The sequence below is a fragment of the Podarcis melisellensis genome, assembly GCF_964234715.1.
Source record: "Podarcis melisellensis genome assembly, chromosome: 3".
Taxonomy (NCBI): Eukaryota; Metazoa; Chordata; class Lepidosauria; order Squamata; family Lacertidae; genus Podarcis; species Podarcis melisellensis.
In genome coordinates, this window is record NC_138530.1 from 112,242,575 (window position 1) to 112,260,001 (window position 17,427).

General features: G+C 44.2%; 1 protein-coding gene across 1 annotated transcript in view; it reads right to left on the bottom strand.

The window, feature by feature from the left end:
* Positions 1–14,596, bottom strand: part of FOXO1 (forkhead box O1) — a 46,901-nt gene extending 32,305 nt beyond the window's left edge. Inside the window, exon 1 of the mRNA XM_081906260.1 lies at positions 13,790–14,596. Coding sequence (XP_081762386.1) covers positions 13,790–14,350 — 561 coding nt within the window. The 5' untranslated portion in view covers positions 14,351–14,596. The remainder of the gene's footprint in view (positions 1–13,789) is intronic.
* Between the last annotated feature and the right edge of the window lie 2,831 nt (positions 14,597–17,427).

The window sequence follows — 17,427 nt, forward strand, 5'->3', positions numbered from 1 at the left end:
GTACTACTTTTCCTGATACCACTCTTCTTTTTGCCCTCTGCTATTCCTGACTGTGACAAAATGATCCAAATTTTTAAAATAGTGGCACAAAATTGAGTAATGGTATAAAAGTGGAAGCATGGAAAGAGCAGTTCCTTCCCCCACAAGCAAAAATTCTCGTCTTTTTCCATGTGTAAGACAATGCTTTTTGCTTTTAAAAATTAGGCAAATATTGGATGTCTTCTTATACACAGATAGTGAATGCAGAGGGGTGGGTGATGTGCAATTAATGACAGCAGCAAGCAGGAGATTGGCAGCTGTGATTGGGCAAGTGATTGGTGGCTGTGGCAAGGCCTGCTGGCGATTGGCTGCGGCTGGGGCAGTTGGCGGCTGGGGCAAGTGGGTGGGCGGGCTGTGGGTGGCAGCGAGTGGGCAGACAATTGGCGGCTGCGGTGAGGTGCAATCAGCAGTGGCTGTGCCAAGTGATTAGCAGTGGCGGGCAGGCGGGTGAACGATTGGTGGAAGTTACCTCCCCCCCCCAAAAAAAAGCTAAACAACTTAATTTCTTAATTTTGGGTTAAAAAAAATAGGGGTCATCTTATACATGGAAAAATACGGTGCATGGCATAGAAGACCTCATACCAACACTGCATCCTTTCCCCACACTTCTAAATAACTTTATAACTTTCCTGGCACTAGCACAAACTAAGGGCAGAAGCACTGTGATTTCTTAGATACAGAGAGTTTTGGAAAAGCACACCTGCTCTGTGGCATGTGCCCTGTGCAGATATTCTCATTACAAGCCCTATAGAAACCATCTCTTTGCATGCAATTAATATTACATTGACTTAATCCTGGTAATGCAGTAAGAGAATCAGAGAAAGAATACAGCTAAAGTATGTTCTATTAGCCAACGTCCCCAGATCACCCCAAAATCATGCCAAACGTGTTTTTTTAAGTGTCAGTCTACTTTTGCTAGAATTAATCTAATTTCTATGCCAGTGGTAGGTGGACAGACGAGAATATTTGTCTCCTTAATCTGTACATGCATTCCTACTATACATGCATCCCAACTAACTTAATCAGCAGGTAAGACATAAGTAACTTTCTGCCAATGAATGAACACACACAGAACAATCTGGGCTTTTTAAGGCTGCAACAGAGGGAGAGACCGGAAGCAAGGCCACTCAACCAGCTCTGCTGAAAAATCATATCCATTTTGCTCCTCTTCTACAATTGTTTTCTAACAAGCTGGTTGTTATAAGAACTTTGCAGCTTTAAGAGCTGGCACATGAGTTTGCTTGTTTTCCTCTTCATCCCTTTTTTCATGCATGTTAGACTGCAAGCCTGAGAAGAGGGACTGTCCTGTCTGTTATTGATCCAAGGTAAACCACACAAGGAATCTTTACAGATGAAGAACAGGTTAACTTCTATATACAGCGGACCCTCGGGTTCCGAACGTGATCCATGTGGGATGCACGTTCGCAAGCCGCAGCGATCGCAACCTGCGTCTGCGCACGTGCAGGTTGCAATTCGGCGCTTCTGCACATGTGCACTTTAGCGCTTCTGCGCATGCACGACCACCGAAACCCGGAAGTAACCCATTGCAGTACTTCCGGGTTTCAGCGGTCCGTAGCCCAAAAAAACGCAACCTGAAGCGTCTGTACAACTGTACATAAATATCCTGTATTGGAGTTTTACTTTGCACAAGAAAACAACTGACATGCGCAAGGTGTTTCCACCATCCAGTACACCAATTACTTGGAAACCACAACTATCCATTTCCAAAAGCACAGCCTCACCAGGCATTTAAAACACTATTATACCAATTTAACAGTCATGGCTTCTCCCAAGGAATTCTGGGAGCTTCCTACACTTGGCACTCCCCCTGAAGGAGCAAGCATGCCATCTGAGGGTGCTACTGGATCCAGTTTAGTAACTGCAGGCCCAGGTAGCCTAGAAACATATTTTACTAGCTGCACCTGCACAATGACTATTCCTGGACCGGGAGAGCTTGACCACTGTGGTTCAGGCACCAGAAACTTCAAGACTGGATTACCGCATACTTGCAATGCCCTCCCTGAGTGGATTCTCTTGTGCTTGACCCAGAAACAGCAGTTAGTGCAGGATGCTGTAGCACGATTGCTGACAGGATGAGACCTTCCCAACATATAACACCTCTACTAAGAGATCTGCACCGGTTGCTGATTTGTATCAATTCATTTTTATTTTCTGCATTTTGGTTCCTGATTTGTTACCGCGCAAAGTTCAAGGTGTTATTAACAGTGTGGGGCCAGCTTATTTGTCTTACTCCCTGGATGCCCATTCAACTGCTTCAATCTGTGGAAGAGGAATTTCTACAGGTGCCACATAATAAATGTTTGCAGTTGTAAGATCAAACTTTTAGTCTGGCAGCAACAAGACTTTGGAACTCCCTGCCTACTGACATATGTCTTTTCAGCGCCTGCTTAAAGCATTTTCAAAAGGCAACCCTATCCAGATGCATAGTTTCTGACATGTTTTAATCTCTCCAATTTTAATGCTCTCCACATATTTTTAATAGTTTTCATTAATATTCTTAACACATATCGTAAACCGCTTAGAGGTGTTATTACAATCAACTGGTACATAATAAATTGTGTTAATAAAATAAATTAAGTTCCCCTTTTAGGGCTACAATTCCGTAAGTTGTATAACAGTCAATCCTTCTTTCCAGGGATCTATAAGAATTGTAGTTCTGTGAGGGAAATGCATGTTTCATTACTACTCTCAGCACCCTCACCCAACCACAGAATACTTTGGGGGAAGTCATGACAGTTAAAGTAGAACAATAGTGCTTTAAACATGTAGTGTGGATGTGGTCCACTTCTCTGTGTGGTTATCAAGATCTTCCACCACTCAAACTAGGAGGCTCCTATTTGTTAAAAGGTTACTGTACCCCTAATGATAAGCTATGTGAAATTGCAGAGTGAAGAAAAACAGGCAGTGTGTCCTCCTAAGAGCTCTATCCAACACAGACAACTTAATGGTTCTCCTTAATTGTACCAGCCAGATTCTACATCTATCTGTCTAGCCTTTCTCTATCTAGACTGGTCTCTTAGAAGACCAGTCAGCCCAGCCATCTATCCTTTGGTTTCCCTACTTGTTTTCCTCCCAGACTTCCAGTTTCCTTGTCTGCCTGGCTCCTTGCTGCTCCCATGAATGTCCCTTCCAGCCTCTTCCAGATGGGCACCCCAGCTTGAACCTTTGTATACCATTTTGTGTTATATTTGTGGCCCTGCTTCCATTTCTGTTTGAGTCCTCCTGTTGGATCTTCACCAGTGCTCCATATGTCTATAGCCCTGTGCCAACATCAATTAAAATCACAAATTTCAAAATAAATCTATGTCAAGTCTTTACTTTGCATTTAACCTGGTTATTAGGGAGGAGCAAAATGAATGGGAGTGTTCTACATTGATTAGTTTCCTTGTAGCACCACTTAATTGCACTGAGGAAATGTTTTAAATGTCATGAGGAGTTTCTGTACTAGAACTCTTCAGTGAAGCTGAGGAGTTGCTTTTCTAAAATTACCTGGATGTGGAATTTAAATGGAGGGTTCAAACAGCATTTAAGATGCTGTTACATCGCCAACCAAGGCTCTTCTCCTAGCCAAGGCCCGTCTATAATGTCTACTCATAAGTAAGTTCCAGTCCACAAAGGTCCCTCCTAATCTCATTGAAAGGTGCAGCCAGTTTTACTGCTTCCTGATGATTCAGATCAGATAAGTAACAAATAGCCTCTGATTTGACCCTTGAAAAGGCCTATATAATTATCTCAATATCAGTTTCTTTTCCCGTGGAGGTGAGGGCAGGTGATTTCCTCTCATTATTTTACCATTAAAATATACCGTAATTAGAGGTAGATCAATAACGCTCCCCACCATGCCAAAGAAGAAATACGGACATCTGGGGATCTGAGAAGCTATTCAAGGGTTAAATCAGAATATATTTGTCAGTAAATCCCCCAGCCCAGAACAGGGGACACACACACCCCAAGAAAACACCATAAAAGCAGGCTGTGATCTTGTAAAGAAATGCGCAGTAGGGATATCAGATTTGCAGGATTTCTTTAGCATGGCTGGTTAAAGTACAAAATGTAACCTTATTTAAATAATCCACATTAACAACTGGGCATTTACCAGCCCTTTCAAGGAAAGCAGCCAAGTGGCACAATGCATTTTCTTCTCTCTCCCCACACCCAGCAATACCTGAATGCCCATCTTGACCCTTCTTCCTATTCAGCGAAGCAGTGCTATTGCCACCATGTGCTCAACAAGTACCTGGGCTCTGACACTCTGTAGATATCTAGAGCCAGGAGAGGGAAACCACATGCAGTTGTCACAGAACTGCAATATATCCCGCTAGAAACAGTGCAGTGGAACTATCCTGAGTGGCTCTAAACTGTTGAGCAGGCACATAAAGGTAGCATCACTACAGTAGTAGGTAGCAAGTGGGAAATGAGGAACAGTCAGAGGAAATAGAATGGGGAAGGTGGAGGCAGAATCAGGAAATGGTCTGAGGGCACAGGATGCAGCCATCTTACTTAAGCTAAGCAAGTTTGGGTCTGGATGAGAGACAACCCCTAAATCCCATGTATGCCATCTTGAGTTCTGTGGTGGAGGAAAGGCAGAATTTAAGTCTACTAAATTGATCAAATAAAAAAGAAAACAGTTTAAAAAATGCCTCTGAACAATTATTGGATGCTGACGTTACGTATTTATTCCAGTTCACAACCTCTTCAGTTTTTGTGTGTGTATAAAATAGTGCTCGCCTTTGCAATTGCATCAGTACTGCATAACTGGCTGAAGAGCTCTGCAAGAACCTACGGGGCAAAACCAGAAATATGTCATAACAGAACAAGATCACCATGAACTGGAATTGATTAGATCATTGCCAGAAGGCTGACGCAGTTCATCACCCCACAAACCACTGTTATTTATTTGTTGACCACGTGTTTGAAAACTTTCCTACAACATGTTCAGGAAGGTACACACAAGATTCTCTCATTTCACCCCCAACACTATCCCTGCAAGACATATCAGGCAGTGATTTGCTCAAGGCCACCCACTTAACTGCTGTAGCACAAGAAGACATATAAAAGTGAACAGCCAGTGTCACAGGAATATTTAGGGCCATCAAGATAAGCAGAAAACACCGTGCAAGATTTTCTCTACAGTTTAGACTGATAAAAGTTTTAAACCCTCTTCTACAGAAAGCTGGGAGATAATTCGGGAAAGAAATTAGCAGGGGAAAAATTCTAAGGTCTAATTCTAACGTTGTCCCCATTTAAGGCCCCTGAATTGTGTTGTTGACTTCAGTTCAACCCATTATGACACAGAATGAAAACTACTATTAGCACTGCAGCTTTTCAAGTTGTGCAGCAGCAGACAGGTGTCAAAATCACATTTGTGTCCTCATTCTAATTAACACCCTCCATCGTGATTTCCAGATAAAGAGCAGTTTCCTAAACAAGACTGCAACTAACTTGTCGGTCTTATTCTTCAACACGACAGCAAATAATACAGAAACACTATCCCATTATTATTATTATTATTAAAGTTGAAAATATTCCTCTATTTTCTAGCTTTAGACCTATTCAATCTTCTGTGGTTTTTACTACATCAATAAAGAGGATGTAAAGTAACTTTGCAAAGCAGTCTAAGAAAATTAAACTCTAGAGATGTACAACTTATATTAAAATGAAGAAACATCACACTGTCACTTGTTTCTGAAATCAGAAACAAACACTTCTTTGCTTTTCATCTGTTTTTCATATCTAGAAGGAAAGTGGGTATTTAATAACACATTCCTTATTCCAGCCTTGTGCGTAAGCCAGCATTAGCCTTGTAGCCACAGGCAACCAAGAACTGCCTGCAGGGAACTGCGTGGAATTCCACACAGTAAGAGTAAGAGGGTGGGAAGACTGGCAGAGCAGTCTATTCCTCCATTGCGCACGCTCACAAACATGCACACATGCACAGAAATGCCAACAGAGGGCTAAGCAATTTACCAGAACATTCTTACTAAACTCTTCAAACTGACTAAGATTCTGCTGTTAAATCTTAAAACTCCCCACAAGACTACCCCCTCCTCTTGGCGCTATCTTTGTACTAAATCCTACACTATAAATATCCCACCTCAATGTAATGTGGGTAGACCAAGTTCCCTAAATTTTGGTTGGCCTTGGTTGTGAGTCATTTTGTAGTCACCACCAATGGCAACCACACGAGTAAGAACGTAAGGAGAGCCTGCTGATCGTGCCAAAGGCCCATCTAAGTCCAGAATCCCTAGACTAGGACTATGGAAGCCCAGAATCTGTGTGCAACAACATTCTTCCTACCTGGGGAATTCAGATTGTGGTATCCAACAGTGGAGACAGAACACAGCCATCCTGTCTAGTTTCCACAGACAGTCTTATCCTTGATGTATTTTGTGTACAATAATCCTCTTTTAAAGCTATCCACACGGGCAGCAATCTCTATCTCTAGTGGGAGCAAATTCCATAATTTAAGTACGTGCCTTGTGGAAAAAAGTACTTGTTCTCTCCCACTCTGGACCCAAACCGATGGATTCAAGTTACTGTACAAGAAAGGAGATTCTGGCTAAGCATCAGTATAACTTTCTGACAGTAAGAGCTGTTCAACTGTGGAACTGACTCCCACAAGAGGTGGCAGACTCACCTCCCTTGGCAGACTCACCTCCCTTGGAGGTTTTTAAGAAGAGGTTGGATGGCCACCTGTCATGTAAGATCTAATTGAGATTCCTGCATTGCAGGGGGTTGAACTAGATGACCCTCGGGTCCCTTTCCAACTCGATGATTCTATACTTTTCTTTGTCCTGAAATTTCCAACATTCAACTTCACCAGATGTCCCCAAGTTCTAGTGTTTTGAGACAGGGAGAACAATTTTTCTCTGTCCGCTTCCTCCACAATTTTATACACCTCTCTTAAGTCTCTTTGCCTTTTCTGTAAACATTAAAGCCCCAAATGTTGTTAAAACTTTCCTCTTAGCAGAGCTCCTTCATTCCCTTGTTCATTTTGGTTGCCCTTTCCAGAACCTCCTCTTTCCAAAGCCTTCTAGATGCAGAGATGGAAAAAGCAGGGTGCCCTATGCCCTCCTCTTTCTAAATTAATTTGTCATCTCCCATCAGTTTCTCCAAGAGCAGCATATGCACAGCACATCTCCGTGCAAGTTAAAGGAGTACAGTACAAGGCATCTGCCTTCAGTCAATATCTTGCTTGCAAGTTTGGGGGGGGGGGAGGCCTGATCCAGCTAAGGAGGCAGCCTTTCCCACAACCTGGGGTATGACTTGTGTGATACATCTTCTACTGCTGTATAGTTTATTTCGAATGTGACTATGCAATGAGCACTTAGGAAAATGTGTTCACATGACATCTGCATATCCTGTTATGCAACTCTCTATCTGCATCTTAATAAACCATAGAGGAAGGCGTGGTGGACCTGTACCACTCACCTGACCTCCCTCCAGCCGAGTTGCTGCTATATACTGGGACAGAGTGCAGGAGAGGCAAAATAAATAAAGTGGTGAGGTCAGTGTGGTGCAAGCATGCTGGTGAAGCCCATCTGGCACTCCTGCCCCTGTATTCACATTGTGCCAGCCACACTGACACACCTGGAGGTGAGCAGCACATCCCCACCACAACTTCTGCTAATGTTAATAGCACAGGTGTACTGTGCAATTGTAAAGGGATGCGGGTGGCGCTGTGGGTTAAACCACAGAGCCTAGGACTTGCTGATCAGAAGGTTGGCGGTTCGAATCCCCGCGACGGGGTGAGCTCCCGTTGCTCGGTCCCAGCTCCTGCCAACCTAGCAGTTTGAAAGCATGCCAGTGCAAGTAGATAAGTAGGTACCATTCCGGCGGGAAGGTAAACAGCATTTCCGTGCGCTGCTCTGGTTCGCCAGAAGCGGCTTAGTCATGCTGGCCACATGACCCAGAAGCTGTACGCCGGCTCCCTCGACCAATAAAGCAAGATGAGCGCCGCAACCCCAGAGTCAGCCACAACTGGACCTAATGGTCAGGGGTCCCTTTACCTTACTGTGCAATTGTATTTCTCTAGTACAGATGAAGTAGATATCAGTTATTCAAACCTGCTATCAATCTCAGCCCCTCTCAGCAGCCTGAAACGCAGGAAGCACTAACGGACTATAATTCAAGGTTCTTGTAAACTACTCACTCCTTCAACACCTCCCCCCACTAGCCAAGCCTGCAATATGGAGATAACAATGAACTATGCCCAACCTACAACACTGACAGTATCTCTAAGCCTCACCCTCATCTTCAGTATAGGAATAACAACACTGGGCAGCTTACTTTTCTGTTCCTAGTACAAGATGTCTTTACACAGCAATTTTTAAAGAAACAACAACAACAAATGTTTTCCCATACAAGAAGACAGTTTGAAGGAGTATAAATTTATTCCTTTGATTCTACTTTGGGGTGGGGAAAACAATGCTGCCAAATCACTGCCGAGTCCTTGTTTCCTGTGAACAGCTGTCACTTCTTCCACTCTAATGAGAGATATAGGCAAAGCGTCAAAAAAGCAACCAGGAAACCCAGTTTGCAGACAAAGGAATTATCAGCAGAGCACTTTCTTATGCATATGCCTCTGGCATGTGCAGAAAAACATGCAGATGAGAAAAGGGATTCATTGCTCACTTCACACTGGGATTTAAAGACACTTGGAATCAATGGAAGATCCTCAACACTTTGAGGTGTCTCCAAAGCCTGCTGTGAAGCGAGAGACTGACTCCTCCCTTCCTGCAGGTTCTCCATAAAACCTATTAAATAAATAAAAATAGTTTGTCAGAATACTCGCAGGACAAGAAGGGTCTGTGTCTCCTGTTCAGTATAAAGTGAGAGATTCTTCCGCCTTTTAAAGTTATTTGCCATGTGTATGTGGGGAGAGAGACACAGAGAATGGAAGAGGACTCTCACTTTGTGTTGGGCAACCAGAGACAGCTGGCTCAGTTAAGATTTATGGCTAGCACCTGCCAAACACATTAATGGACTCCCAAAACAGCACTGCTGCCAGGGTGGCAGCAATCATATTGCCATTAAAAATCATAATAACCAGGGCGGTGTGTGTTCTAGCAATGGGACCCTTTTCTTTTCAAATAGTGGTTATGAAAAAGGGTAGCTTTTCCTGATGTTTAGCCCCTTTTAAAAAAATAATAGAGAAATGTCAGTGTGCTTAAGAGTCACCAAAGAAGATAACTCGGCCTCTAATGTTGTGGGGAGGGGAGGATCATACTGTCCACTAAACACTGAGAAAATGGAAATTTTTGGGCAACAGAATCAATTCCTTAAGGATGATGTCAGGAGCCCTCATTACTGGAGAGTAACAGATTTTATTGCACAACCTCCCTTCCATTTAGAGGAAAAAAATAAGAAATACCTAAAACTAATATTCAGGTATTGATATTCCTGTTTTGGCAACCAGTTATAATCCTGCCTCATTTTTCCATCCAGAGAAACAAGTAAATCTAGATTACTAGGATCTACTTAACCAGAATTCACATAAATGCCACTAGGAATGGAGATTTGTTTTTGACTAATGGTAAAAGACATAATAAATTTAAAAAATTGTCCAGTAGCACCTTAGAGACCAACTACGGTAAGTTAGTTCTGGGTATAAGCGTTCGTGTGCATGCACACTTCTTCAAATACACAAGAACATAGGATCGCTAAGACTAGATTTAGTAAGTAAAATCACCAAAAGTACTATGCAGATTTCAATCACTGTACTTCCTGACAAGATTCAACTGGTGCAGATAATTCACAAACAGTATGACAGTATAAGCAGACAGTTCTCATTGGGATGTGTTATTGTTTTGGGGCTCTGGCCCACAGCAGCTTATCCCATCTACAGTGGTACCTCGGGTTACATACGCTTCAGGTTACAGACTCCGCTAACCCAGAAATAGTACCTCGGGTTAAGAACTTTGCTTCAGGATGAGAACAGAAACCATGCTATGGCGGCGCAGCGGCAGCAGGAGGCCCCATTAGCTAAAGTGGTGCTTCAGGTTAAGAACAGTTTCAGGTTAAGAACAGACCTTCGGAACGAACTAAATACTTAACCCAAGGTACCACTGTATTAACTTTTAAAGATGCCACAAAATATACTGTATAGCCAGATGTGTTTTAGCATTCCTTTCTCCACCTCCCTTTACAACTGCAGAACTTAACAAAAAAGTCTACAAAATCTTCTTAAAATAATTGTGGGGAACTGCTTAACAGAAATCTAAAACAAATGCAAATTTAAAATGTTAACTTCCTGGGGGGGGTCACATTAAGGTATGGGTTGGTGCCTGCTTACAGGCATATGAGGCAGATGGTTAGGGGGGCACCTGCCATCAATAGAAAAATAACCCAGGCAAGTTCAACTGATGACACCACAGGTGATACAATAAAACTGCAAGCAGCTGATGGAAGCGATAGGGCAGTGCTCTCGCTAGAAAAGCAATCCAGTGCATGACTAATCAAAAATCATAAAAGGGGCAAATTCTACTCTGACTTATTAAGGAATGCAACCATCTCAATGACTACTCCAGGTCAAATATGAGAAAATACTACAAAGCTTAAGGACATCTACTTTGCTGAAAGCGTATCAGTGTAGGAAGAAATTTAAGGATTATCTAGCTAAATATTGTAATATAAGATAATTAGAAGGTAGTTGAAAGTATCAAATAGGCCTAGGATTGGAATAAGAATGTCGTATAGTAATATGGATTTAAGCCAATAAGAAAAGAGATGAAGATAGTAAATTGAAGGAGTTAATTTTATTAGATCTTGGAGAACTGTTACAAAGGAGTCACAATGAAATCCAGTTAGGGGGGATTTGAGGAAGCCAGATAACAATGAAAGTTAATTTGGATTTTAGAAGTAATAAGTGTTTTTTATTTTTCTTTCTTTTTTCTTCTGGTATTGTAATGTGTTTTGTTTTGTGTCTTTTATATATTGACTATAAATGTGGAAAATCAATAAAAAAAATTAGGGGGAAAAGTGCGTCCCAGTGTAGAAACAATTGCTGTTTATGATCATGCAAACACATGCACTGTATCTTAGCATCAACTAAGTTAGTAGGTTGTTCATTATGCTTGTAAGCAATATAAAAACTACAAAGTATTTTTATATCCGTCTAGTAAAGTTTCATAGCTTCCTAAGACTCCCATTTTTCATTAAAATAAACAGGCATTTAAAGCTCCCAGAGAGAAGCTCTCAAGAGAAGCCACAAATCTTTCTCTTTTTTATTTTGAATGCATCATTATTTCTAAATCTGTGTAATACAACAATTTGTCAAAGGCAGGTTTCACATTAAGGATGGAAATGGCAGAATGCAAATTGTGTAGAATCAGCCCAAGTCCAGCTTTAGTTTGGCATCAATAAAGTGTGTGGCCATTACTTGTGCCTAATTAGACGCAGTCTACCAGCACAGGAAGCACTGACTTATGTAGCAATCAGCAGCAAATGCCTTGCTTAGCTTTACCATATGACAGTATTTACCTGGGTAAACACCTACATTTTATCCTAAGGCAGTAAAAACTATTTTTTCCACAAGGGAAAATTTGTGTGTACCAACCTGGCTATCAAATACATGCAGCATTGTTATGTGATCATATAAGGTAAATAACAGGTGAATAAATTAAATTTGGGGCTCTGCACATAAAAAAATTAAACCGCAAAAGTGTTGATATTTGTAGCTTAATATTGACCACTGAATATCCACTTGTGAACTCTCTCAAAGCTTCCCTATTCCCTCTTACTGAAACAGAAAATCTCCGGCAGGATTTATTGTATTTCGAAGTACTGTTGCTGGAGTTGCAGTCCAACCAGCAGTTCAACAGAAAAAGATGTACATCATACACAGTTAGCTTATCTGAAAATGGAAACTTGATTTCTAAAACTTAGCTAACACACTGCTAAACAGTTGTGGCATTAACTCAGCCAATAATTAATTTCATATGTGGGGTACCAAGTGAAAAGCACCTCATTAGCAACTAGGTTTTTGGTTTTTTTTCCTCTGAAAGAGTGGGGGAGGGGGTGGAAAGTCCAATACTTCATTTCCCTCTTCCAAATGAAATGCTACCAAATCTCATTGCCGAAAATGCAGCTTACTCACATTCCTCCTTTTCTTCTGGGGTTGGAAAGTGAAAGGATCACACAGCACAATCAAAGAGCAGATTGGCGGAGAGATTGCCAATTCCTTATCCTTAGCATATTGGGTCAGTTGTATGCCTCCTTTTTTATTTACAGTTATCTGACATCTAATGCCAATCTCCAGTAATTTTGCTTAGTGTATTAATTTAGATTGTCCTATTTTGGCAATAAATAAATGCCAGAGAAAACCACTTAACTACCTGTGCTCTGTTCAAAAATATTTTCCCTAAGAAACCCCTTAATAGATCCCTCACTAGCCAATGAGCAGTTCAGGGCTCAACAGATGTTATCCAGCCACAAAATAAATCAGCAACTTCCTCTGTAAGGAAGATAAAAAGGGTAAGTATCCTAACGTGTTTTACTTTATACCAGGGGATATCTACACAGAGATACATTACTGTATTAGTAAATGAGTGTGTGGCAACTGTTTCCTTAGTAAAGTAAGTTTAGACTTTTTCAGACAGAAATTGTTCAATTCATTTATACTACTGTGTAGTCTCTCAAAGCTAGCTGTGCATAAATTAACATGCATTTCCTGGCAATGGCTACCATCAGAACAGAATTCAGGAAAGGAGCATATGCTGAGACCAACTTAATAATGTGGGTGTGGAGAGTGTTTATATATAACATAAGCAGTACTTAGTTGATCTTTTTGTTGCTGTATTATTAACCCTGTTAATATTGTTTTATAGATTATAAATGCCGTATTGATTGGTTAATCATGTGCTATGACTTTTGCTTTAATTTTGATGTTTAGCTTTAGTTTTGTTAACAGCTTTTTGTAGATTGCAATTGTTTTAGCGACGATTTGTTAATTATTCTATATGATTTATGCTGTGTTTGTGATGTTCTATCATGTTGTTGTTGTTGTTCATGCTGCTTTGGTGTTCATTTGAATGAAAAGCAGCGCAGAGTTATAATAAATCAATCAAAAGCAGGGTACCAACCTCGAATTTGTTCACACATCACACATTCAGTCTGCTATCTATGGCTTTAGCCCAACAGAGCAATAAGCTGCCTCCCCAAACTCTACCCTAAGTAGGATCGAATCACCGTCACTTTTAAGGGCCTCTCAAATCTGCCAGAGGAAATGACACAGCTCGAACTTGCAGCCAGCTGTGCGCCCAGTTACACATCCAGCTCGGCCAACTTTGACAAAGGCAGGAAGGCACAACTATCTGGGGACCGGCCGTCTACTCGGATACACCGAGGGCTTAGCATTCTCCCACGTCCCAGAGCCAGGGGGTGGGTGGGTGGCGGGTTCAGAACAGAGATGGAAAACACGGGCAAAAACCAATCCCCCTCGGCCTGGGCATGCCCTAACGTCGGGATGCAAGTGGCGCAGAGGGAAAAGGACCAGCCGGGAATACGTCCCCCCCCCCTGCTTCATCGGCAAGGAAAAGGGGAGGCAAAACCCTGCCGGCGCAATTCCTTCACCCTCCCCTTTGCTGCCCTATCAACGCGGACCGTCGAGGAGGGAGGCAGAGCTTGCAAAGCTCGGCCACTTTCCCTTGCTTGCACGCCAAAGCAAACTTTGCAAACTTTTTTTTTTCTTTTGCAAAATAAATAAATAAATAAAACCGCGCCTGCTGACCTTCCACCCGGCGGAGCTGTTGCTGTCGCCCTTGTCCTTGAAGTAGGGCACGTTCTTGACCATCCACTCGTAGATCTGGGACAGCGTGAGCCGCTTCTCCGGGGCGCTCTCGATGGCCTTGGTGATGAGGTCCGCGTAGGACAAGTTGCCCCAGGCGTTGCGCCGGGACGAGCTGCTCTTGCGGGGCCCCGACGCCGAGGCCGGGCCCGACGGCTGCTGCTGCTGCGGGTGCTGCTGCTGGTGGTGCTGGAGGCACGGGAAGTCCCCGCAGAGGCAGCCTCCCGAGGTGCCTAGGTCGGCGGCGGCGGCGGCCGCCTCGAAGCCCTCTCCGCCGCCAGCCTCCAGCAGGCTGAGCAGGTCTCCTCCGGGCGAGGCGCACAGGGCCGCGGCCACCCTCCCGCAGCGGGGCGGAGAAGCGGCCCTGGCCGGGGTGGGAGCCGGGGTCTGGCCCGGGCTGGGCGGCGCGAGCTCCGGGCGGGGCAGCGGCCAAGTGCAGGAGCGCGGGCGAGGCAGCGGCTGGAAGTCGGGGTCCGTCTCCACGGGCTGAGGAGCCTCGGCCATGGCGGGAAACGAAGGCGAAGGCGACGTCGACGACGGAGGTGAGGCAGCAGCGGCGTCTTCCCTCGCTCGGCCTGCTCCTGTTGCGCCTCCGCGGAAAAAGCAGCTCCCTCAGAAGCCGCGCTCGCCTGACTAGCGGGCCGGCGCTGACACAACAAGCGCCCTCACTCCCGGGGCCGCCCCTTTTGCCCCGAGGCGAGGGACGCGGCCTCCAGGGCGGCCCGAAACGCCCCTGGAGGCGCTGCTCTGAGGCGGAGCCTGAGGGAGGCCGGGCGGGCGGGCGGGCCAGCGCTTTCCCGCTCCCGGGAGGGGAAGCGCCCGTCGGTTTTGCTGAGGGGAAGGGCGGAGAGAGGCGCCGGGGAACCAAACCGAACAAGGCCCGCCCGCTTGCTTTCCTTCCCGGCCGCTGCTCCGTCGGGTGTCGCTTTCCTACCCCTCGAGGAAGCGGGGTGGCGGGAGAGTACACGTGTGTGCGCTAACGTCGGTAGCGCGTGAGTGAGTGAGAGGCGGTGGGGTTAGGATGTGGTTGCTGCGGCCGTGGAAGCGAGCGAGATTTGGGCAGGCAGGATGCGAGAGGGCGGAGGGCGCAGCGGAATCCCGGGGCAGGGCACGCTGAGCGGGGGAAGAAGGTGCGCTAGGGCGGGGTCCCCGACTTCAGTTACCTATGGTTCGTTTGTACTTGTGTCTGACTTCTTCTTTTTTCCCCAATTTTTTTTAATTGGTTTTCACAAAATTATAAACAAACACCTAAAACAAACATAAATCATAACCTTATTAAAAATCACACTTATTAACATTGTTAAGTGACTTCCTCGCTTCCCCTTGGTTGAATTTCAATGCATAAACGGTTTTCCAAATCACAGTTTAACTTGAATATTAACATCCTTAGATCTTTTCATTTTGGAATTAAACATTCATTCATCACTTAACATAAATAAAATCCTAAGCCAATGAAGGATCTGCAAGCTGTTTCTAATTAATTTAACTTGACATATTTAACTAAATAATCATTAAATTTAGTCCACTCTTCCTGATACTCCTCCTCCTTCTGGTTGCGGACTCTTCTGGTTAGGTTGGCTAGCTCCGAAAAATCCATCATTTTCATCTGCCATTCTTCTTACCCATGTTTGACTTCTATACCACCCATCTTCATAGCTCCTTGGGTAGTTTACAGATGGTATAAATAAATCTTTTTTTACTTTACTTATTTATTGCATTTATATTCCACCTTTCCATCCAAGGAGTTCAAGGTGGTGTGCATAGTTACCCGCCCCCCATTTAATCCTAACAACCACCCTGTGAGGTAGGCATGGCGGAGAGGCCATTAACAGTGTCACCTAGTGAGCATGGCCAAGTAGGGATTGGACCCCTGGTCTTAAAAGGTAAAGGGACCCCTGACCATTAGGTCCAGTCGTGGCAGACTCTGGGGTTGCGGCGCTCATCTCGCTTTACTGGCCGAGGGAGCCGGCGTACAGCTTCCGGGTCATGTGGCCAGCATGACTAAGCCGCTTCTGGCGAACCAGAGCAGCGCACGGAAACGCCGTTTATCTTCCCGCCGGAGTGGTACCTATTTATCTACTTGCACTTAAGGGTGCTTTCGAACGGCTAGGTTGGCAGGAGCAGGGACCAAGCAACGGGAGCTCACCCTGTCGCAGGGATTCGAACCGCCGACTTTCTGATCGGCAAGTACTAGGCTCTGTGGTTTAACCCACAGCGCCACCCACGTCCCACCCCTGGTCTTAGCTTGACACTAACCATTATACCACACTGCTCTTGACCAGTGCTGTTTTTCTAGAGAAAGAGTTGCCGGAATTCACCGTGATCACCTCTCTCGTTCTCTTAGAATGGCAGTGGCGCCCACCTGAGAGGTGCCGAACTACGTTCTGGTGTGTTCCAGCTGGGGAAAACCCTTGCTCTTGACATATGGTGAAATAAAACTGCTGGCACATTTGCAAAGCTAAGCAAGGTCCGGTTTGGTTTCAAATTGGATGGGGGAATGTGTGTTGAGATTCCTGCATTGCTGGCGGTTGGCTTAGAGGACCCTCATTTTCCCTTCCAACTCTGATTCTATCATTCTAAAACATTATTAAAAATTAACAGTGCAACCAACACAACCAATGCAAATGAACTAAAAGCACACTAAAAACATGTAACTAAAAATAAAAAGGGGGAAATTTTAAAAAAGCTCTTTAACTAGGGCCCAAAAGTCCGCAATCTGAGTGCTATACAACCCTCTCTGGGGAGGGCTTTTCGCAGCTGAGGTGCCACCACTGAAAAGGCCCCGTTCCCTAGTAACCACCTGCCTCACCTTATTTGGTGAGTGACCACATTTTCCACTCGCTGAAGTTTCCAGACCGTCTTCACAACCTCCCTGAGCACACATTACAATAGTATCAGAGGTCAAGGTGAGAATGACAGCCGGAAGATGGCTATCTTCCAGCAGTGCATGTAACTGGCTCACAGTAACCCTGTGTGACAGGTTAGGCTGAGAGAGAAATAGACAACTGGCCTAGTGAGCTTCTTGGTTGTGTAAATATTTCAACTATATTTTCTTCCCCTTGCTTCATTTTTTAAAAAAGAATTGAGTGTTCCACCATATAAATGTAAGGCTACGCACACTTAGCAGGATGCAAGAACCATTGAACTCAGGTTAACAGCGCAGCAGGTTGTGTTGCCATTGTGTCACTTTCCACAAAGGAAGAAAACACACACAAGTTTACACAAAAGAATGGCAGTTCCCTGGTTCCAAGCTTATAAGTTGCTGTATGTGCTGAATTAATAATAATAATAATAATAATAATAATAATAATAATAATAATTTATTACGTATTTATACCCCGCCATCTGGCTGGGCCTCCCCAGCCACTCTGAGCGGCTTCCATAGAAACCAAAAATACAGTAAAATATCACACGTTAAAAACTTCCCTGAACAGGGCTGCCTTAAGATGTCTTCTGAATGTCAGGTAGTTGTTTATCGCTTTGACATCTGCTGGAAGGGCGTTCCACAGGGTGGGCGCCACCACCGAGAAGGCCCTCTGCCTGGTAGCTTTGCTTCTCGCATTGAGGGAACCACCAGAAGG